Raw genomic sequence first — 24,712 nt, forward strand, 5'->3', positions numbered from 1 at the left:
TATCCAGTTTCAGAAATCTTCCTTTGGGAACCAAATAAACCATCATCTGTCCTTATACTTAACCCAACTCTTTAAATTACTTATTTACCAGGGAAAAGATTAAGATATTAATATTATCCTTCCTCACCATTCCTAGGTTGGCTTTATTTTCTTCACACATAAACAAGACTTTGGCTTATTTACCTAAATCCATTAACAATGAGCCCTAGCTGTGAAACAAGTACATACATCCTCAAATCCTAGCAAAAGGGATTGGAACAGGATTAAAATCTTGCTGGTGGCTGGCCACAAGGCTCCCATCAGGGCAGAATGTGAAGCTCACTCTCTGTGGTTATAGCACATCTTTTTCTTGGGAAAAAGAGAATGCAAGAAGTATATGATTCAACATAAACATTTACTTGAAAATAAATAAATAAATCCCACTGTTCTTCCAAAATCAGAATCTCTGAGAAGACCAAAGACAAAAAGTGTAGGCAAAGAGCAAGTAAAAAGTACAATCCTGTTCTCCCACTCCCAACAGACCTGGACAGCAAAGGGTAAGTTTCCTTAGGCTCCTGGGGGGCTCCTGCAAATAAAGGAATGCAGAGAAACACCACCTCCTAGGAAAAGGTCAGTAACTTCCCAGTCTGGTGAAAATTAATCCGTTGAGTGAAAGGGACAAGGAAGAGGCACCTTGTCATCATGCCCACAATCTTAACTTCAGATTACAGGTAAGCAGCAGAATTACTACCTTGCACCCCCTCAGAGTCTGCAGTCCAGAGGACAGTTTACAACCACAGAGATGCAGCACAGCAGCAGGCTGATAATATCCACTGCCACCCCCAGGATACCACAATAAACCATTGAAGAGCAAATTCAAGCCTGCTCACCAGGTGGTAAGCAGAAACAGCAGCAGCCCAGGCTAACAGCAGCTGCTGGCTGAACAAATATGCGAGAAGGGCACAGGAGAGGAAGAAAATGTGACTCATGGTGTTCCCAAAAGACACTTGCCAAGCACCTTCCTAAAACACAAAGTGGATAGAAGAAGAGTTACTGCTAGAAGATACCCTACTGTTGCAAGATGCCAGCATGGGAACAGAGGACATCAGAATGGGAGATACGGGAAAGCAAGCTTCTTGCCTTACAGTCACCGAAGTTCCTCATATCATCCTATGCACAGGATGCACTCTTCTTCATGCACAATTCCCATGCCTGAAAGACTGGAAATCCTCATTTTTAAAAGAGCATTTGCTGGGGCTGAACTTGCACAGTAGAAGCCTTGCATGTCCTCATGACCAAAGTTAATGTGGTAAGGAAACAGCCATTTGGTAGCCCTTTTGCCAGAAAAGAACCCCAAGCAGTGCATTTCTGAATGAACAAATGTAAAAACCTGAAGTACAGGAGCCAGCTGGGGACAGTAGTTCCAGCAGATTCATTTTTCTCACTGGGGTGACCCTGATAATTAACACTCCCTTTTTCATTATGGTCGTTCCCACAGATTTCAGTAGCAAGTAGCTGCCTATGCTTTGAAGCAGCTGAGCAATAATGAAGAAAGAGGCCATTTAAATATCAACTGAAAAACAAGAATGGCAAGAGCACCACATGTGCAAAGACCATGCACAGGCACTACAGCACTGAACACATCATAATACTGCTAAACATACCCCAGATCTGGAGGATGTTCCTCAGTCAGGTACTCAAGGTCAAATTGGAGGAAGCAGGACAGTTGTGAATTTCATGAGAGTTGGAACTGATTAAATACAACTTTCTGACCTTAACTCTGAGCTCCCAAGAACACTCTCTGACTAGAAATAAGCATTGCCGCAGCTTCATCCTAACCTTCAAAAGAAACCTGTGGCAGTTAGTTAATCTCAGCTGAGCAGAATACTAACATCAAGTAAGATTCAGCCTCTGTACCTCTCTCCTGCAAGTTGGATTGGGTTGTTGCTTTCAACTTCTTTGCATAGAAGGGGCAGTTGGTATTTTTTGTGACCTTTAGCTGGCCCCAGCCTCTTCTGTGTACTTGCTTGGAAGCTAAGATGACAGGTTTGTGTGCTATACATCACTTCAAAAAAGGCCTCCAACTGTCAAGAGTCAATTGGCCTGCAGATGAGAGTTAAAAAAAGTATCTAGTATTTCATGCTGTTTTCTTGACTTTTCCAAAGGTTATCCCATGCGCACTTTGGTATAGGTAGCCTTTCCGGTTGCCTACCAGGGCTGTATAAATGTTTTCTTTGCTTTCACAAGAATACTTCAAGGAATTCTGCACCTCAGGTAACATTTTTCAGAATCCCTTTTAGATAGGCACTGGAACTACTGGGAACAATGTGTGCCACTGTATTACATGACATACATCTTGAATATTAAAAATGGACTTTTGTAATTTTAGGCAGACATACGGCATATCTTAGTATGGATAGGGAAAAAATAAAGCCCACAGGAAAAAAAAAAGTATGAGAAAGCAGACATTCCTTAGAACTGAGAGACATCAACTATACACACCTGAACAACTAACCATCCATAAAACAACTCTTTAGATCTTGCTACAAATAAAGAAATACAAAACCCACAGCCTTACATAAAACAAATTAAAAAATACCATATTTATCTTGGCTAAGAACACCCCATCCTTCTACGATCTCTGCTCAAGCAGTGGGGAAGGTATACAAGCCACTGATCTACCCACACCTGTTACGTAAAGAAATGACTAAGTGCAGCAAAGGCCAAGCAGCACACTAAACTCTGGAGCAGGGAACTGGGAGTACAGAAGTTTGCTTTTCTGACAGAAATAGAGGAGAGGCTGCTTCTTAAGAAAGGGAGAGCCAGGAAAGCTTTTAAGAGCAAGGAGGTTCTGTGTCTCCAAAGAAAGGGTGGGAAATTAGTTCTAACTTCTGAAATAAAAACTGATTTTGCAGGCAAACATTCAGTTTGTTATTAGCTGCTTTTAAGAGCACTCACTCTGAATGACAAATAGGGACCCTTCACAAGAAAGTTTCTATTCAGCAGTTAGACCCTATAAAATTAAAGCAGTGAAAAATGAACTTCTAGGCACAATGCGCAAGGCAGACTTCGCTTCTAACTCCAGAAAGGCAGGAGACACAATGCTGTTTCTAGCACACAAAGGAGGCCAGGAAACGGGACTGACACCACTCATAGCACAGTCCCTATAGGAGCACACAGAGGTAGAAGAAACTTCTTTCCACAGGCTTGTTGAAGTCAAGGTCCAAGTCTGCCTCCTTAAAGCTACAACCCAGGGGATACTTGTCCAACAGACCCAGGCCTGCTGCATTACACTCCAAAACACTCCAGCCCTTTCATGACCTACACCTCCTGTAGCCTGTAACTGAGCTCCAGCTTGGATAGGAACAGAATTTCTTTTCCTCATCTGAGCAAACACAGTATTTTTAAGGATACTTCAACAAGCAAAACACATTTTGTTTCACATTTTTGGCTCCCCCCCCCCCCCCAACAAATGTGCATGCCACAAAAGAAGAAAGTCAGTCATATACAGCTCAGCTGCCTTGCTGCCCACACTGTTTCTGAGTAACTCCCGTCTGTTTACACTGAGGTAGGCATTACCCATTCACACACAGACATGCAGCTTTGCCTTCTCCTTACTTCATTTAAAAGGAAAGGGCTCCCCCACCCCAAGTGAAGCAATAGAAATTAAATAGTTTTGCTGAGCATGTAAGCCTGCCCCTAAATATTCAGAATGAATGGGTCAGTCAATACAACACCTATAAGTAAGCAGAGCTGAAGTATTTTGAAAGCAGGAGGGAAGAAACACTTCTTGTATACAAAACCAGGCAGGTTCAACCAACAAGCAAAGCAGCATAAAATGAAAAGAATCAGATGTTTGGTAACAGCACAAATGGCATGAGGAATGAAGATTTTGCTCCTCTGCCAAATTTCTCTTCTCCTTCTCACATGGAGTCGCATGATTGTTTTGAAAATGTCAAACAATAAATATAAGAGTGATCTAAACGAAACAGCAGCATCCTACTGGATCCTATGTATTCCTTGATATGAGTCCTTGGAGTTACAGGTGGAAAAAAAGCATCTGAGACAGGAAAACTGCACAAAACTCAGAAGACTTATCTACAGGCAGACATGAAAAGACTCATGATGCAGAACAATTATATTGGAAAGCCATTCCAGTAGCAGTGCTTCTGCAGGCACAGTGCTCTGAAGCAGAATTAAATTTTAATTCTGGAATAATTCTATTTTGGACTTTTTTTTCCCCCCAAAGAAACATTTCTCATTCTCTTCAGCACCTTCAGTGTTTCTTTTCCCTGAAAGATGCTGTCATTTTATAAAAACATGAAAATACACTCTCAAATCTTAACTCTTCTTGCCGTAGGTCCTGTGAGGCAGGTTGACACAGCATGACTGGAACCTCTTTGTCCAGAACGCCTCTCTATTTTCATTCTTATTATTGGTTAGATAGCGCCAGAATAGCCAGCTGTTGAAGCCTCCTGTGATTGGGGTGATTTCAGCTCTTGCTCACAAGCATTTTCTCTAGCCAGGAAAGGTCATAATTAAAATATTTCAAACCAACACCCCCAAACTTCAATATGAATTTTGGTTTGATTTTAATTACTGCTGTGTGCTTAAAAGAGCTGAGATTTTTGTTTTATCCTTTTTGTTTCTTCTTTTAAAAGACAGGGCAGCAGATTCTCTATGAACTTGGCAACAAAGCATGACATTTGGCCTATAAATACCGACTAGCAGATACTGCTTGAGCACATTTGGAGAAGGTCAGAATCAGTGTAGCACCCTTATGCTACCAGAGCTACTTTCCTAAACCTGTAAACACAAGGCTTTAGTAGAATTACTAATGTGCTATTGTGCTTTCTGCTTCCAGATCACCAGTTTGACTCTTGCTCAGATTAAGCATTAAGAAATTGTTCCCCTTGAACGGTATTTGATATATGAGGAATTTTCAGCAATAAACCCCACTAGTAGGCTTTGCACTACATTAGGGTATACAGCAGGAACCTTTTCTCTCTGTATTCCTATATGCTCATCATTAAGAGAGTCATTTAATGTCAAATGATTCCCACTGAGAAACTCATTGCTGTCACTCAGAATTCATTTTGAAAAGAGCACAGCTTCAGCCCAGTGCACAGCAGCAGCCAAAAGTCATTCCACTACAATACCAGTTATTTGCCAGTATTAGGAGTCACCCATACCCTTGAGACTGGGCAGGTGAAGGTCAAAGCATAAAGGGGGGGGGGAATCCTTCCTTTGGTAAAACATTTGAATGTCATTTGGGGGGAAGAACCCAGCTATTTGAGCTCTAACAAACAGGAAGTTGTGTACATCACAGCTTATGGGGGCCCGATTCCTTGCAGTCTTAAAGTTTCTTGAACTCTTGTCTCCAAAAAATTCAACTCTACTGATTTTTAAACAGATCTTATTGTTGAGACCATTATCACAGGTCCTCCAGTCTATAGCACTGTCCCTGACGCTTTGGTGCGATGCAACACAAGCTTTGTATGGTACCATGGCACATACCAAGCTGTTTTTGCTCTTCACTTCCACTGACATATTTTCTTAAGAAGCCTAATGAACCCTGGAGAGCTTCTAACAACCCACACATTAACGCTTTCTCTCCAAGATGCTGTTTCTCCAGTAAGCTATCACTGGCAGGAATGTACTAAGGCATTTGGGAATGCCAGAGGTGCATGAATGGACACCCATAAATAAGTCAGGTAAGTACTATGTTCTGAAATGACCTAATCAAAAAGGCTGTTCATCTTTGTTTGTATTTGGCTCCAGCATCATGTCTGAACTATGCCTCTGATCCACAACATCTCACTTTGCTCTTTGTTCAACTTTGCTGTATCAAATCAATTCAACTCATTAACTTCATCTACTTTTTCATGTTTTAAAAATCTCAGTGAGTACAGAGATGTACCAGTCACTTCCTCAAATCAAAACCTACCAGAAATCCTGACCAGTATTAGACTGGTAGGATATCAACAGCAAAAGGTTTAAGCTCACAATATGTGGCATTGGTTTGGATGCTCCCACTATCAGATTTCTTACAGACTTACTAGCTCTTTGTCCAAACCATGTTATTGTATAAGAGCGCTAGGTATTTGAAATTTCCCCTCTTCACCTTTTTGATTAACAATCATTGCCAAAACCCTACCATTGTCCCAAGAATGCTAAAGATGTCCTTAAAACAGCATTATTTGCTACCTTCACCTTCCACAGGCAAAAGATAAGAAACATGCAAAAGCTTGCATACGATGAAGGCAAGGAAGCACTGGAGAGGGAAGGCATGCCTGAAGAACTATGAATGCACCCCAGGATGAGCAGTTGGGTCTGGGCGTGTGGACAGGGAGGACAGGAGTGAAACCTCAGGAGAAAGAGGTTAATTAACTGGAGGCAGTCCCACTTTGCACAGAAGTTTGGCAAACGATGGAAGGGCTGCAGAGATCTCCAATAAAAGCATCCTACTAAAGAATTCAACCATACACCACCCAGCAATCAGCAAGGAGTGTTATCAGTTCCCCACAGAGAACTCACATTGGAACACTCCAGTGTTTGCTTTCAAATGACAGTCACAGTCATTCAGCATCTTTTTAATCCCCAATTACACAGAAGTCGCATTACCACACCATCTAGAAGTTTCTGTCCAGGTCCAGTCATTTATTAAGCAGACAACAATTAAAAAGAGAAGGTGCCTCCCACTCCCTTAAGATGTTTATATCCTAAGTGTAAGACAAGAGCAGCAAAATAGATTTCTAGTAGTTGGTTTAATTAATACTCATACTGTCTCCAGTGGTAATGCTGCAAATGAAAGATGATTTTCTTATCTGGAGTTAATATTCCTAAAGAGGAAGAGAAAGATAAGTCTGTCCTGAATATAAAATTGGGCTGCATGATTTTGCAAGTGCAAAGTAAGCAGATGGGCTGGGTGGCAGGAGAGCTGTGTCATTCACTCTGTGGGTACTGTCCAGATAGCACATCAACACTGCTCCCAAGCTCTACGCACCCATCAGAGCTCTATGTTTCCAACTGCAATACAGCAAGTAAGCTCTTAAATTATCCACAATTGCTTATTTTGTTCTGATTTTTTCACTGCTTGTTTGTTTGTAAAAGACTAGCTTGGCTGTCTGGGAACAGCTTGGCTGCATCACGGGCTGAGAAACAGAGCCCATCACAGGAGGGGTAGCCCGCAGTGTCAGTTTTAGACAGCAGATGGCCAGGAGTAGAGAAAGCTTCCAAGCACATGGTATGCCAAAACTTCAGCAATTTTCCTTTTGTCAAGCAGCTTCCAGAAACACAAGATGTAGCTGAACCTTTTCACACTGGCCAAGATTAAAATAAGAGAGCATAGTAGCATCCCACAAAATACTATCACTTCCTAAAAATATTTAGGCTGCACGGTCTAAGCGAGATACTGCATGGCTACAGCAGCTTGCTCTCCAATATTGGCTAAGGAATTAAAGACACAGAAAACACAACCGCATTTTCAATGTGAGGGCATAAGCAGATCAAGAGCAAGATCTTATTCTACCTCAAAGACACACCTTTGCAAGATTAAAACTGAACAACCGGGTTAAAATGAGGATTCACATTGAAAGCATTTCAAGAAGTTGCCAAAGATACATGTGCTACACGTGCAATGAGTAAACAAATATGAGTGAATGTACCCACAAATGTATAGCAGACCTCCCTCTCATAAACACAGGCAATTAAAATAAAAGAAAAAAAAAAAGCCATTCTTCTGGCCTTAAAAACACCCAACAACCTGAGTTTTCCAGCTGCCTGACAGCAAGATAAGTAGTTTCATACCTATGAACTGTGAAGGGCTGTAACCCTGCACAATAAATGGATATGGACAAAAACTGTTCTACCTTTTCCTTTCAGACTGGTGTCTTCAAGAAACATTGACAAGGTGAAAAAGGTGCAGGGGTTGTGCTGCCTCTGTTTTTTTGAAAGGGAAGCCAGGGCAGAAATTAAGTCAAATTTTATTTCACATAAACACTTCCTTTCCTTAACCACCTAAACCCTTTTGTGGAGGCTAAGTCTGTCAAAGAAAGACAAAACCAACAAGACTCATGCAATGAAGATTTGATTTTGAGAATTTGTACAAGCCCTTCCCCCCATCCTCTTAATAGCTTTACTGGAAAGTTATAAAAATAGAAAATGAAACCCCAAAAGACTTACCTACAGATTTCAGAAACTTCTACAAGCTTGGGATGCAGCAAGGCTCTGAGAGTACAGCGCAATAAAAAGCCCTATTTGTCCCTTCCGCCCCAAACATACTTCCAACTCAACAGCCTGCAACTGCAAGTTACAAACTCACAGTAAGTCTCCTGTGTCACAGAAGCTCTGCTCCTTCAATGTCAACCCCACCGCTTTTTATCTAACCAGTAGCCTCAGATGTAGAACTTCACTCAGCTAGGTTTAAGGATTTTACTTGCAGAGGTATGTGCCATCCTGAAACAAGTAAAATCCAAAGTAGCATGTTCTTTGAGAGTTATTTCCAGATACAGCTTCTCCCAAATTCACTGTCCTTCCTTCAAGCAGCTAACTTGCCTTCATTCCTGTGTCCTAACAACCATCTGTCAAGCAAGCTTTTAGTTTGAAATAACAGAAGCAAAGCAGGGATTCTACCCAACCCTCATCTGTAAATAGCTCTTCCAAAGGAGAAACATAACAAAACAATAAACAAACCAAAACACACCAAACACACCACCCACCTGCCTGAAGATCAAATTAGTTCAAGTATTCAAAAGCTATGACTAGAAATAGCACTTGAAACAGGAAAAGTATTTTTTTCAAACAACTATACGTCTGGCCAGGACTTTGGGAGTATTGCATAATTCAGTGTTCACAAGTACCAGCTAAGAAGTAGCCAAGACCTCCCTCTGAATACTACTTAACAAATTAAATTTTCAAGCCAGATACTACTTAAAATCATACTCCACTGTTTTACTCTCTCTGCAAGTGAGCAAAGGATCTCTTCCAGTGTAAACGTACAGGAGACTAACTGCTACAAAGTCCTTCCTTCCTACAGTTCTGATTAACGGAAAATGCATGAAATAAGACTCCAACTCCTTCACGGCACAGGGTTCTGTCCTTGATGCCCTGCAGCTCTCGAGACACCAAAAGGACAATTGACATGAAGAGGTCTCAAAGAGCACAAGCAGAGAGGAGAGGTTAAAAAAAGGAAAAAAAAAGAAAACAAAACAACATAGGCTATTTTCCTGCAGAGCGCACAGCGCTCTGGCACAGTCCATGGCAGTTCACCAACTCATGTAGCCCAAGCCTTGATATCTCAGCTAAAATAACTGAAGGCTCACATGATGTTAAATGTATCTATAGGTGAATTTTCATTTGTAGGATAGGTTAGGTTTTGCCATAACAAGCATAAATGTTTCCATCTTCTAGCTGCCATGTTGAACAGATGGGGAGGGAGTTGCTCCGATCAACTCAATGACCTTCACTGAAGAGCCCCAACTCTGAATATGATCTGTACAGGGAAGTTACCCTTCCCTACCAGTTGCAAGCAATGAATCCATACACTCACATTCCTACAAACAAGAGCTTAAAATTGATAATAATTTATAAGAAAAGATCAGTAGCTCAGCAGAAACTTACTTCTGAGTAACAAGATGGCATATGAACCAATGGTGGAATTCAGCAGCAAGACTCAGTCCTGACAGTTACCAATCCCATTGCCCCTTGCACCAGGCAATGTTGAGAAGTTCAAGCAGTAGCGAACAGGAAAAGGAGTTTAAATGTTTGGGCAATAGATTTGTACTGTGCAAAATACACTTGCTTCCACTGCAGGCACAACTTACAGAGACACAAAATAAGCTGCTTCTTCTCTTCTTTTTAACCTCCTGTATTCAGCAGTGCATTTAACCTTGGAGCTGTCAAGCTCCATCATGAATAATGAGCCATGACAACACTCCAAGTGATCCTTGGAGAACAGACCAATTTTTACTATATGCTATGCAAGGCAAAACACTTATCATATTCCCATGGTACCGTACCTGCTTTGAAAATACACAGTAATGTGGCCATCAAGAGGAGACTACAAGTAAGTACAGAAAAAATAAGCAACTTCCTGATATTTCATCACCTCAAAACACAGAACAAGGAATAAAACATGTAACATCCTAATGTTTCCTTTTTAAACTTAAGCCAGGAGTGAGAAGATTTGTCTCACTGAATGTGCATTTCACACAAACATTTCACAGCCAAGGAACATCTGCATTTGCAACAACCCATGGTGGCTATAGTAGAGAGGGGACCCTGCGGGTCTTGCAGCACTGTGCTCAGGGTCCCCTAGCAGAGGAAGATGAACACAGCACAGGAGAACATCCTCTGCCCCAAGCAGCCCCTTCAACACTCTCAGAACAAACATACATGCACACCCCATACACATGGGGCTGCCAGAAATACAGGAAGAAATTGTAGCTGTGTGAATGACCGACAGTCCTCTACACCAATACCCTAACCATGCTGGCAGGTCTTTAAGAAAGCACAGCACAGGTAAGCATCCTAGCCTTGTTGCCACAACCAATAGCACAATGCATCATTTCCATCCTCTGTATGGGCACCACTTTCCTTAAACTTCAGTTTCAAAAAGTTACTATAAACTAAGGGAGCTTTCAAAAAGCTCTAGAGAGCAGGAAAGCAGCAATATCAGACAGTAGAGGCTTGGCTTTCATTAAGTTGCTAAGTTTGCAGTTTCAGGCTGCAGAAACCAGTCCTAAGCACTTTGAGGAGTTTTAAGTGCTAACACATCTCCCTCTCACTGAACTGCTGTTAAAAACAGAGCCCTCTCTCCTGCAAGACTGGATGGCTCATAGAGAGCCAAAGTCAGAAAATCCCTTGAGTTTTTGCCAACAGTTGAAGCTGAAGAGCCTCTACCACTGAAGTGATAATAGTTACATATAATAATGTGTTTACTGACAATTCTGTTTTCCATTTGGGGATATGACCATCCATACCCCCTCTCCACCTGCCCTCCTTCCCCTCTACTCACATCTTTCACATACAGGGTATTTTGCAGCTACTCACATCATACCAGATCACCCCTTCCCCTGAAGCACTCCCAAATCAGCAAGACCCGTGCTATCACCACACAGCACTACCACCATCTCCCATTCAAAACAGTTCTGCTCTTAACAGAGGACTCGCTCTATATTCAAAGAGGTCCCCTAGAATTATAGGGACAATAATTTTCTTTTTAGCATTACAGTTAAAACACCCTCAGCCCTCCACAATACACCCTGTTAGCTTCTCCCACTCCCTGATAATATATTTCCATTTATGTCCCACATCACAGCTCTGAATGTTTAGCAATTCCATTCCATGCTAGCAATATCTGGCAATAAGATCCCTTTAAAAAAGGCTAATTACAGATTCCACTTGAACAGAAATTGGTACTGGGCCAACCTGTAAGGTCTTTAATAAGCTTTCAAACCTCACTCTATGCCAGGCAAGACTTTGCTCTCCACTAGGAACTGTGACATACCCCTAAAAGCAAAGGTGGAAAGCTTGCAACTGCAAGAGAACGAAGGAAGGTCACAGCTCTAATTCTTCTTGCAGCACTGCACCTTCTCCATGCAAGTCTTTCCCTGGAGATATGCTGCCTGTGATTCACAAAACAGAACAAGGAAGCCAGTTCAGATACCATGAACATAATGAAAAGTAGTCATAAAAAAACCAGCAGACAGTTCTATTGGACGAGGAACAAAGACCAGTATGACAGTAAATGGGTCAAGGACTCGAAGGACTGATAACATTAAGAATGCGTGGTCATGTGCATGCATGGAGCATGGCATTTCCTGAGAACACTTGTGTGAAGGTGGAGTTCTAGTTTTCAAAAGGATGAAGGAACATAAAGCAAAGTCTCTCAAGCACCTCAGTACCTAGTCCCGTATCAGGACAAATGTTTTCTGCCTATATATGCCAGGCATTGCACAGAAAACAACAATCTCACCTGTGGATGCTCCTCTCCACCTTTGCATTGCTGCCACACTTTTGCTGTCTGGAAGCTGTGCCCACAACACATGGTGAAATCACATTTCAGCCAGACTGGTGTTCTGAAGGGAATTAATGCAAGACTCTGCAGACCACCCTTTGTGCTACCTGCCTGACAACTAGGGTGGAAACTGGAAAGGGTAATTAATAAGACAATGGTCAACATAAAGATAGTCCTGTTTTGAAGACACAATACTAGCACCCAGGAAAACTACGTAACAACTTCCTGTGCAAACTTAGGCAAGTCATCCTTTTTCACTGTGGTCAACGACTATGTGGCATCGCAGGCAGATGTCACACCTGATATAGTAAAATACTCCTGTCAGAGTGGATGACTGCCCAGAAAATCCCAGCTGTAATGCATGGGAACCATGCGCACTGTGTACACAGCTGTCAGGAAGTCTCCAACTGGGAACTCAACCCAGAGGCACTTAGGAAAAAAAAAAAAAAAAAAAAGAAGAGTTACGAGCGTTACACATGTAAAGCATACACGTCAATAATGTTTATTTGACAGAGATTAAACCCATGAATATCTACAACATCCTCAGCTTGTAACATAGCTAAAAGTTTTCCCCACTGGAAAAGGCCACACTAAAAGAATGACTTGCAACAGTAGCAGACTTTTCTCCTATATACAGATGAGTGTTTATGAGGCCAGCAGAATCACTCTTGTAAAAGGGCTACACACCTACTCCCTGGACACTATTAAAACACGTTTCTATTGTCTTGAAGGACACCTTTGGAGGCAGGGAAACAGAACCGTGGTACAACTGCAAAGCTTCACACATTGATTTTGAAAGGCAAACCACAAGCCTGGCCACTCCCCAGTCCCCTAAAAGCTGAGAATAAAAAAGCAGCAGGAAAGAAACTATTTTTTTCCAGTCTTATTTCTCTGATGTACCCATGCAGATTTTACTGAACCATTTGCAGTGCTTCCCAACTGAAGACAGATCTAGCAGGGAGAATTTAACCTAGAACCTCAAGACTATCAAAAATACAAGTACCTGAATACAGACTACCATGAGAAGTAAGAAATCCAAGACGTATGTTAATAGATGCTCTAATTATTAACACATGCACACAGAGAGCTTAGCAGAAGCACCAAGGCATTTGAAATGAAAAGCACTATTCAAATACAGATATTTGCCAGCAGCTGTACCATCACCATATTCTCTAGATAGTGGTTTTCTTTCAGCAGACATCAAGTTAATCCCACAGGACGGTATCAGTCACTTTTATAATAGCTACTGACCTCATTTCTGTGTTTGAGACCTGCCGTAGTGTCATGACTAAATGTAGCAAGCAACAAATCGAACTCTGTCAGCAGCCAGTGCCTGTCCTTTCTCTTTTCAAAGCTTTAATTCATTTCTGCATTTTTTAAAGTCATGCTGCTTCAAAACAGCTGATCCAGATGGTGGATATTTGGATTCCAACCTTCTCACATGGTGATGTGACTCAAGAAAATAAAAACTGTTGCTACTTGCTGCTGACCTACTTCATTCTTTGTTTCCTGCCATACATCAGAATAAACAATACAGCTCATTGAACTCACCTTCCACACCTACCCACCACTATGTAGCAAATGTAAAATAAAATTAGTAGAGGAAGAAGGGGGAAGGGAAAAAACCCAGCATGATCTAGTGGGGGAAGGAGGGAACAACTCTCACCTCTATCATAGTCATCTTCCTCTACTGCTTTTTCCTGAAGCTTCTGGAGCCATAAGATCAAGGATTTTATCTGTGCAAAGAGAAAAAAGTTAATGATGAAGTTGCATTTTAAAAATACTTGCACTATTAACCTCTACATCATATAAATTTAATGGATTACTAAATCGCTAGAATGGCCTGACTTTGAGAGTTAAGCCCACATTTGTTAAGTGGACAGACCCATTTGGAACTCAGCTGAACTGCGGCTACTTGAGCCAAGCACAGCTTCAGTCCAAATGCATACAGAGAATAACAAACAATATTTCTTGAAAAGCAAAAGAGATCATGTGATTGTAGGATACTTTTTACACTTTGAATAAATCAAAGTACAGGCTATTACAGGATTCTGACAACACAGCATCTACTTCAGATCGCATTGTACTCTGCGTGCTCTAGAGACCATTCTAACAATTTTTGCTCCATATGAGTTTTGCACAGAACAAATCCAGAATTTCCATCAGAAAACCATTTTCTTCTGTAAGTAAAAGAAAGAAATATAGCATGAATGTTTTAGAGCAGGTATACTCATGGCACAGAAAACTGTGTTCACATGAAGCTTATGAAGTTTATTAAAATATAATTTAGGCTCATCTGCCTAATGCTGACATTTACATCTTCAAAAATGTTCACACTGCATATGCTAGGTGGGGGGGGGGAGAATCAAACCACCAAGAATACCCGTATCACACACAGAGCACCCTTTCACACCCAAAAAAGAAACTTTTACCACAAAAGAGGTTTTCTTTCAAAAGCTACTGCTCATTTTTAACACAAAGGGTTTGGACAAGAGTATTAAATTTACTAAAAATTTGTAAAGCCAGGGGTGTATTTAAAGGCCATTACAAGTTTTTACTGCAGAAGAATTTGGTAAGAAGGTAGGTAGTCCTCATTGCCATGCCAGCCACTGCCTAACATGGCTACAGCTACAAGACTGAGAAGTACTTGCTTCTTATTAAATTTACACATGGCCTGTACCAAACATATCATTATTAACACTGAAAGAGGTAAGCCTGGAAAAACAAGCAGCATACATTCTCATAGCCCAAAGCCTGAAAGTGCTTGGGAAAGCATTTTTCAGCACAAGAAAGTCTATGCTTCAGATATTTTGCATTTACAAGAGATTTCACTCCTCCCTGAAACTCCTTTATATTTAAATCTCTATATTTAAATTCTAGATTGCATAGAGGAAAAATAGATGAAGCCAGCTAGCAACTTACCACAAACATTAAGTTATCATGACTACACAATCAACACACAAATTAGGTAAGACATTTAAATTAACCGTATTCCTTCTAAATATGGTATGTGAAAGTCAGAAAATAACTAGAAAAAATAAAGCCAGAAAACAATCAAAACCAGGCTATAGGATGCCCCAGAGGGAAAAAGCAAACAACACTGCACAACATTGTAAATACTCCCTTTTCCTCAGGGGTTTATTTTATTTTAGTTTTCACATCCTGAAACTCCAATCTTTTTCTCTGAGACTGGTGAGGAATGTGTAACATATTGAAGGGAGGAGCCATGAATCCTCACCATAAATTATTTTCTGTATGTTATGCCATACTTTTGATAGAGTTTTAAAGAAGCCTGCAGTAGGAATTATTCAAATGACGTTTTTCATATATATGATATATAACAACCATCTGCATTGAGAAGTCAGCTTTGCTGCTGTTTGCCATGTTTACTCCATCATTTGCTTGCAGTGGCAGGTCATTTAAAGACTGCTTGGGTACCACAGCCCAGGCATATCCACAGCAAACTGACTGATGCTGTCACAGTATTTTCCATTTGCAGGCTTGTAAGATGTTTGGAGCTCATCTAATCAAAGAGCTGCTTCAGCGTGGCATGTCTTATAACTGTACCAGTGATGGCCACAAGTACAAAAAAAGCGTAAGTTTAACAACCTTGGTATTGTCCCCTTTTCTGGACTACAGTTGCTTTTGTTCCTTTCTGAAAGTTTGAGACTTGCTCATTATCATTACAATATGAAGAGGCTTCAAATTAAACATATACAACTGGCTAATCAAGGGCAAAGACATGCGAGGGCACAAATCCCCAATTCTCTGTTCAATGAATTAATGACTACAGAAATAAAAGACAGAAATGTTTCTTTTATACCTATCAAAGAAGCATGATGAATAGATAGAAAAATAATTTCCTATTTTGATTATGGCTTATATTCCCAAATTTGCAGTGAATTAATTTCCCAAACTGTCCCAGGCTTTGGGCACATTGTCATTCCAGGCATGAAGCCAAAGAAACTGCTCCATAAAAATGTGTGTGAAGCCTGTACATAAGAGAACCTAGCTTGAGTCCAAGATGCATCCTCTATGGAAAGTAAGGATCAGAGAGCATTGTAAGCCCAGATCAGATGTCAAAACAACCCAACCAGCCACTTAGGGCGCTGTAAACAGAAATGAAATCAAGCCAGTATTTGTCTCCTTATTGCAGGCAAGCTCAAAATAGTTTCCCTCCAACACCCACCCCACCATCCTAAAGACTCTATAACAAAACATAGCTAATCCTTCTTAAAAGTTTCCCTTCCCACAAAAACAAACACAGTGAATCAGACTGCCTGTGTGGTAGATATATACGTGGGTATACACAAATGCAAAAACAAGGACTCCTGACTCAACAGCCCAGTACTCCTCTGGTGTGGAAGGAAAAAAGGTTCAATTCCCAGTTGGAGTTAGAGCAAGGACTTGACCCTCATTTTTCTTCATGTGGGGAGACCACCCATCATTAGTTGACAGGTTACTCTCATATGCATGCCTCACTCCAAGAACTTGGCTAAACTTAATGCATTTCTAGTTACGAAGTTTAGCGTTGTTAAATCATGGCGCATCAAGAAAAGAGTTCCTACCACCCTCAAATTTCGTACTACAGATATTCCAAACTGCAGACAAAACAGCCATCTGTGAAAGAAAACGGTATTTGTTGAATTCAGAAACTGATGTGTGACATATCAGAAATAAGAGTATCACAGTTTCGGTCGAACACAGGAATAGGGTACTATAAAAAAATATCACTTTTCTTTTTTTAAAGTACCAAAAAGAAAACCAAACCAGTTCTCACTTTTATTATGCAGAGTGCTACTGTAAACCTTCATGAACAACTGCGATAAAAGCCATTAACATCCCAACTCCTACATCAGCTTTGACTTGGGCTCTATAAAAACAAATGTTTTGAGTGCCAGGGAGGAAGCAAAGATGAAGTGAGATTACTAACCTTTAATGTACTACGGTTGCCAAGCAGGCAGCCCTGTAGCACTGGTTCATACTTTTTTATCAAAGTATCCCAGCTATGGTCACTAGCAGTAAAACTGCTTTCATAGCCTGAGGTAACAGAAGAGCCAGCAGATGCTGCATCTGAGGAATCCGTAGAATATGAGTATGTTGCATCTGTATCTGAGAGAGAGACAGTCTCACAGTCCTGCAGTTTATCGTTCACTGTGGTCTCATTTTCATACTCCAAATCCTCACAGGGCCTAGAGAAGCAATGTAAAGCTCCCAAGTGCTCATAAGCGTGCATCATCTCTTCTGGCTTCTGTAGATTTCCTGCAGTGCTGGGATGTCGAACATACTCAGTTTCCTCAACAGTTGACTTGCCTTCAGAATCTCTTGCTACAGATGCTGAGTTCAGGGAGAGCTGTATGAAACTGAAACTTGAACTAAAGCTATCATGTGCCCCAACAGAATGAGAAATGACATCTCTGGTTTGATATCCACAGCTGTTACTCACTTCTGTCTGATCCAAAGCACACATGTTTGCAGGCTTGATCACTTTAGCACCATCACTTTTCTGCTGTGTAGAGCATACAGCAGAAACATCTCCTTTGTTTGTTGCTGCAGTGGAGTAAACAATTATTGCTGTGTTTTCTGACTGCGGACTCTTGCAACATGGAAGATTTTTGTGGCATCCTGGCATATTTCCAGTAGCGGACAACACTGTTACCCCATTAGCAGGGGCTACAGAACTACAGCATGAGAACTCAAGGTTACTTTGGCATTTTCTGCATACAGAGCAGCTCTCAAGGTGGTCACAGTGCTGCTTGCCATGCCTGAGCTCTTCTGGGCTGAATGGTTTGCAGGCACTCAGGGACTGAAAATCTACCTGTCGCTGAGCTTCTGACCTCATGTATCCAGGTCTTTTTGCCAGCTTCTTTTTACAAAGAGAGCCTGCAGGCATGACGTGCTCCTGAACATCTGGGGGAGGGAAAAAAAGTCATTAAAGTGTTTCCACAGTTTCCTAGGCTTAACATATTGCAGCATCTGAAAATAATCATTTCAGGAATTTCCCACCGTGCATTGCTTTCTGTTTCAACAGAACAAAGACACTGACCGTAATGCTGGTAGAGGAGAAAAGGTGTTGCCAGAGAATGCTGTGTATATTCATTCACTTTCTAAAGAGTTTGCACCTGCTTTTAAGCAAACTCACTAATGTAACTGGGACACAAACCTGGGTACAATGAATTGCATTATCTTCCCTATTCATAGCACCACTCTTATGCTTTTTCATTCTCAATTTGCTTAGCAGCACAGTAAAGCACAGTCCTGGTCAAAGTCTCCCTGGTCCAGAATGATTTTCAGACTTATGAGGACATCTAGGATAGGACTGAATTTTCACCAAAAAGATGAGAACCATGCAAAGAAATTTTGTGCGTAATCTGTTGTTACTCACATCCAGTTTCTTGTGTTCATATCCATGTGTTATCAGTATGAGCAAATGACTCAGATTCTGCTCCCAGAACAGATACAACTCTGTAACAGTCTGTAGCTGCAGATGTCAGTCTAATGAGATATTTTACACATTGTCGTGTAGCTTTACTGTACTACCTATTGTTCAAAATATAATGTTAATGGAAAAGGTTTGCACACAGGACCATTGGTTCTAGAAAACTAATGCCACCATATAATTGGTAGCATTACTGCAGTATTGATATCATTAAGAAAAAAGCTCAATAGCTCAATTTCCCCACACAGACCTTACTTACATAGGTGAAAAGACAGATTTACTGTTTGCAGAGCAGAATAGAAAGAAGCAAGATAAAAATAAAAAATTAATTAAAAAAAACCCAAAAAACAGAAAACAAAAACACCACACACCAAACATTAAAAGTGGGATATCAGAATGTGGTTCTGGTCTTTGTTTTCTGCATATATCTAGTAGAAAAAAATATGGGTGAAAAATTACATGGTGACTACTTTCAAATTCGCATGGATTTACTGCTGCTAGTCAAAAGGTATTCCATTCATCTGTCCTGCCACAATCAATGAGAACACAAGCTCTACACCATGATCTGTTTTGCAATACAAAAACATATTGACTGGACCTATTTACCAGAATCACCCTTCAAAGAGATCTAGTGACTACCTGAATCATGCCTTCAATTACCTGCCCCATGGAAACGGAATCAATTGCCCAAAGCTCAGGTGACAGAAACATTCTCATCACCCACACAGGGCTCTTCCAAAAACACAAGTTTCCAATTTTTTTCTTTACATGCAATAAATTTAATATTCATCTCTAATTACAACCCTTTGACAATTTTTACATGGATATATATGCATGTAATCTAAACCCCTCAAAAACTCCTAACACAGGTTTCATACACACCTCAATACAATGACATCCTATATAAAAACTTAAGCATTGGACCTGAAACTTCCCAGAAGAATTTTTCCAACATTCACTACACTTTCTCCAAATAACCTTCAACAAAAGCAATTTATACATTTTCCGCATCCAACAATAGTGGCACATCTCACCATGTGACTACAGTTAAGCTTCTGTATTCTGCTTCCTACCACCATAAATTAGAATACCCCAGCTGCCTCTTACATTGTCTTTTGTCAGAGGAAAAAGCATCACAGAAATCGGAAATAAAAAGGTCAGGGAGTCCATCAACCTGCCTCCTATAAAAAGACACTGAAATACTGTACTGGGAGTAATTTAATAGAAGTCTTAACAAATAGGAACTGCTTTTGGAGTAAGGGAATAAAAATTGAACAAAATGTTCTTTAGAATTTAATTCTTTTAATTTATATACAGAATAACAGCCTAAGTTTCCTTTCAGCAGAAGAAATCAGTCATGCAGAAAAGTCATTCTAAGACTGGATATACTTTATCACCACTTACAAAGACTAGTCACAGGCCTCATCTGTAAAAATGGAAAAGGTTCTTTGGTTTAATTAAAATCAGCTTAAAATTGTTCTCACTAAATCACTATGAATTTCTAAAGCAGACAGATAATCACAGCTCTTTAAACACCAAATTTAAACTAAGCTAATGTAAGTAAGGTTTAAATTGGCCAAAGCATAGATATTCACACAAAGTGAAATGGATGCGACTCTACAAATTCTTGGAGCCAAAGTGGTACAGTTGCAGTACTTTGAACTAGTCCATGCAAAACTCACCCACTTCGGTGCTCCTCTAGACAGGTTTACCATTCAGCTCCTTTACGGACTCCAGGTATGCCTTCTGGCAAGTCCAGCAGCACAAATCCTTCACCTGGCTACCAGACCAAAATTACAGCCCAAGCCACAGGCTGTTCAGCAGATGTTACGAGTAGAGGGCTGCACGTCCTAAGCCCCAGAACAACTGCATCTGAGCTGGTCAGAGCTGCACTCTGCATAAGCCAGAGAAGGAGGGGACAGACATAGAGCTGGGACCAGCACCTCAACACGAACACACACACCTTCCCCAAGGGATGATGGAGGGAGAAGGCGGCCACAACCTGATCCCTGATTCCAGCCAGAGAGCAGTCATAGTACCCTCAGCCATCCTGAAACCCAGCCAGGATGCTACTATGGCTTTGGGTATCCTGTGTGCTCTTTACCCTTCTGCCATATCTCTTTTTTGAAGATCAGAATAATTTCAGTTGTTTATCATCATGTATCTGAAATTAGTTACAGAAACTTTGGTTTTCTGCATAGACTTCCAACCATAGCTTGCTTTGTTTGCACATCAGATACAGAAACTGCACTGAACTAATTCAGCTAGATTACTAAAGAAAAGCAGGCCTCAAATTTTTCTTGCAATTCCCTCAGTTTCAAGCACAACAAATAACTGATGGCAATTAACTTCAAGGCTATCAACACAGATCCCTGGCAGTATCTTGACAGTGAAGTAACTGAAGGAAATTAAAATACTCCGACATTACAACATGCAATGCATTGTATGACGCATGCACCTGGGAAAGAGTCACAAACAGAAGAGAAGAGCCTTTCAATTATAATACTACAAACTAATTTTTAATATGTTACAATCTAGAAGATGATGGAGTGTATATTCTAATGTCAGACTACACAAATTGCTTCAAATACAAATTTTGAAAGCCCAGTAATAATTAAAATAGCTTTTTCACCATAACAAACTTTCCTAGTGACCAGCATTTCATAAGATCTAACAGCTCAGAGCCAAAAGCACAGTGGACGGGGAAAGGGGGAAGCCTATTGTAAAGCAAGGCTTGACCAGCAATGTTGTTCACAGCTGTACCAGTAATAAGAAAGAGGGAGAGGTAAAGCCAAAGAATGTTTTCCACTCTGCTCAGTGGGAAATTGGGTACAGTGGAAACTACCACAATAGTGGCAGTTCAGTTTTCCCACCAAAGGCTCCAGTATCATTTGTGGACAGACAGGTTTAACTACCTTACATATTTATGAAGTCCAATAGGATTTTATAGATCAGCACAGAAACTCTGAAGCAATTATGTCCCCAACCCTGCTTTAAAGACACAATGCAAAATGCTTGCAAGCTCATTAAGTCCTCCCTGAAAGTAACTGAGAAATTATACGTACAGTTTTAAAGAGAGCTCAAGTATATGAGTACACCTATATTAAACACACTTTATTTTTATTAGAATAACAAATTCACCTTCAGAGCATTGGTGGGTGGTAACTGTGGTGTGGAGGGAAAAACACTTGGTCATATTCAAATCCTACTATCAAAGCACTGCTCCAAGCCATTTATGTAGCGCTCCTTCTGTTAGGGAAGCCTTAAACATCTGCATAAAACTGTATGCCAACAAAGTGAGATGACAATATTTATCATTTACAAATATAGACACACAAACATTTAACATACCAGTAAAAAAATAATCTCCCAGGGATTATTTGATCTGACATGACAATAACCATTACTGTTCAGTTCCTACATCATTAAAATATATAAAATGTTTCAGGTTCCCAATTAGTTATATTTTAATTCATTTGCTGAATTTCAAAGATACCAGTAACTCTTCAAAATAAGATGGCATTGATCTCAACACAGCCTATGTTAAAACAAACCACCCCGTCGCCTTACACAGGTAAATTTCCAAAGAAAGTTACTTCTCAATAAAGATTTTCATAACTCTTAAAAAGCAAAGGTCTCAGACAACTTTTTGACCTTACTAATGGAATGTTAACAATGCTTTATCTAGCATTTTATAAAGTGTATCTACAGAACAGAAGCAACAGCTGAGCTACATTACATTTGATACCATTTGCAAATTATTTCCCCACTAAGAGTTCCTGTGATTCCTAAGGTCACAGACTGGGTTCAGTTATTCAACTGCTAAATTTCCAAGACAGCACATACACGGTATTTTCTGAAGTCATTAAATGCACATTAGTTTCCGTTCTTCATTAAAAACTCTTCAGAGTTGTGCATTTTAGAAGTCAAAGTGATCTTCCATAGCCAGTGTTTAAGTAATTGTGTTTGTATTGACACACTCCCATAACACACGTCATTGAGTTGTTACATTTGAGCCACTTACCTCCTTAGCACAACTCATTTTATGCTATGATGAAATTACAGCACCTCTCACTACAGTAAGAATCACATTAGCTGATACCAGTTTCAATATGCCATAAACTTCTTTTTTCCCCCTTCAGGAAAAATGGTTTTAAACACAGGTTTGCCTAAACACTAAGGAAAAAAAAAAAGAAAAATAGCTGTTAAAAAGTAAGCTGATAAATATCAAAAGCTTCCCATATCAGTAATAATCACCTACTTAGTCAGGGGGAATAAAGAATTTGCTTAATTACATACTGTAATTGTGCTTGATACTACTAAAACTTTAAAACACATCTGCATCATCAGTATTCAGCAGGGCACTGACTGCACATAAAGCAGGCTTTTTTCTCAAGCAAGTGCCTTGCTGAATCAGGGCCTAAGCACCTTGATGTGACAGAAAGAACAGAAATATGCCTTTCTGATCTTTTCAAATTTAAAAATACAAGTAGCCAGCTTATGAAAGCATGCAGTCACAATGTAAAGGCCTATTTGATAACTAATCAACACCCTATGGCTGGCAATCTGAGACCTAAGGTTTGGCTATTATAGGAAATTGCATTCCTCTAAGCTGAATGAAAATTACACCTCCCAACTTCTTCACTGTGGCATTACAAGGAAACACATTTTATTGGCCAGAAAAGTAATTGGCCAGATTTACTCTAGAACAGCCAGGTGACTCTGCTGTCCCAATTAAGCAGGAACACTTAGATCACAGAATCATAGAATGGTTTGAATTGGAAAGGACCTTAAAGATCATCTAGTTCCAGAGAGTGGACCCCCGATGTACAATAAAACACCCTGGGGGAGAACACAAGCAGGTCTGGAAAAACAAGCCAGTACCAGCACTGGACTCCTTCAGCACACTCAGTAACAGAAGACTTTTAACTTCCTCAAAAATATCCAGCCCAATTTGTTTTAAACCTCTGAGCATAATTATTTTTAACTTATAGTTCAGTAATTGAGACTATTATCCACTTTCCAAAGAGGCAGAACGACACACAAATTGCAAACCTAGCAAGAATTCTCACAATAGAGAACCAATGCTTATTTTTACACAAATGTCTCAAGCATAGAGATGTTCTGGTTCTTTCAGTCAAGATCTGAAAACAGTTTTAAATGTTACACAGAAACAGGGGAACAAGGATTTTTAACAGAAACGGTGAAGTTTGCTTAGGTCCTAAATTAATTTGCAAACAACACAATGGGTTTGCAGTCATCTCCCATAGAAGTACTTCACCAAATATGCATGTAACTATGAAATCAGTACACAGCAGTCCTTTCACGAACGGTCTGTTTAACACACCACACTTCTCTTTCATCACTCTGTCTACAGAATGACAGTGTGGATTCCCACCACTTCTGCTCAGTCAGATCATCTACAGCAAGACTCTAATATAAAACTCGTCAGGGGGAGGGAGAAATTTTAAAAAAAGTGAAGTGTGAGAGCACATTGACAGCAGTCAATTTCTAATTCAAGCACAGTTTGAGTTCTCCAGCTTGGAGATTTGAATTTTTAATTTCACCAAGAAAGCGGGTTCCAAATTAAGCAGCTGATGCAAAGTCAGTCTGAAACCAGAATTGAGCTTACTGAAATAGAAAGTAATTTTCTCTTAACAGCTCAGTAGTGATCACATCTAATGAAAATAAAACAATGTGGCAGTTCCTATATTGCCAAGGGTGAGGAGTCGGAATGCTTTTAGCTTTACAATTTAATATCAAAGTCCCAGGACAAATGCTCCTCCTTTGCCTGCTGAAGGAAGTTTACCTTACATCACCAGTCACGCTTGTCAGGATGCAGCGTCAATGCTGTCTAGACAGCAACAGGGATGGAATGGACTTCCAGACACCAGGAAAGCTGAGCAATAACTTCCCACAGAAAGCACAGCACCTCAGGATGCAGCTTGAATACAAGACACTGCTTAAGCCAGGCATGTACAGAAACTGCAATTACAGCAATGCATGTGACAGAGCCCACATGCAGCGAGGAGGCAGGCAAATGAGCAGCACCAGTCTCTCACCCTGCTCCCCCAGAAAGAAACTCTTAGGGCTTTGCATGAATCACTGCAACTCTTCATGCTCCCACCAAATTTCTGTACTCGTGATATCCTCCACTCTCTGCTGCAGTGATTGTGGATTGTGTTTCTGCTGGCTAACAATTAATCACCACACTGAGTGGCAAGATAATTCTCAGCTGAACTCATGAGGCACAGACTTCAACACTGCTCTCCTAT

The 24,712-nt window shown here is 40.4% G+C and overlaps 1 protein-coding gene across 4 annotated transcripts in view; it reads right to left on the minus strand.

Annotated features, from left to right (window-relative positions):
* Positions 1–24,712, minus strand: part of DISC1 (DISC1 scaffold protein) — a 235,023-nt gene that overhangs the window by 177,803 nt on the left and 32,508 nt on the right. For all 4 annotated transcript variants that reach the window (XR_009746566.1, XM_061471274.1, XM_061471275.1 and 1 more), the window contains exons 2-3: positions 16,932–17,908; positions 13,665–13,734 (exon numbers count right to left, since the gene is read on the minus strand). Coding sequence is in view for 3 of the 4 variants with exons in the window: in XM_061471274.1 (XP_061327258.1) it covers positions 13,665–13,734; positions 16,932–17,908 (1,047 nt within the window). In the remaining variant the exon portion in view is untranslated. The remainder of the gene's footprint in view (positions 1–13,664; positions 13,735–16,931; positions 17,909–24,712) is intronic.

This window comes from Pezoporus flaviventris, unplaced genomic scaffold, assembly GCF_033815535.1.
Source record: "Pezoporus flaviventris isolate CSIRO_AGI_PZ_B2104156 unplaced genomic scaffold, CSIRO_AGI_Pfla_v1 ptg000066l, whole genome shotgun sequence".
NCBI lineage: Eukaryota > Metazoa > Chordata > Aves > Psittaciformes > Psittacidae > Pezoporus > Pezoporus flaviventris.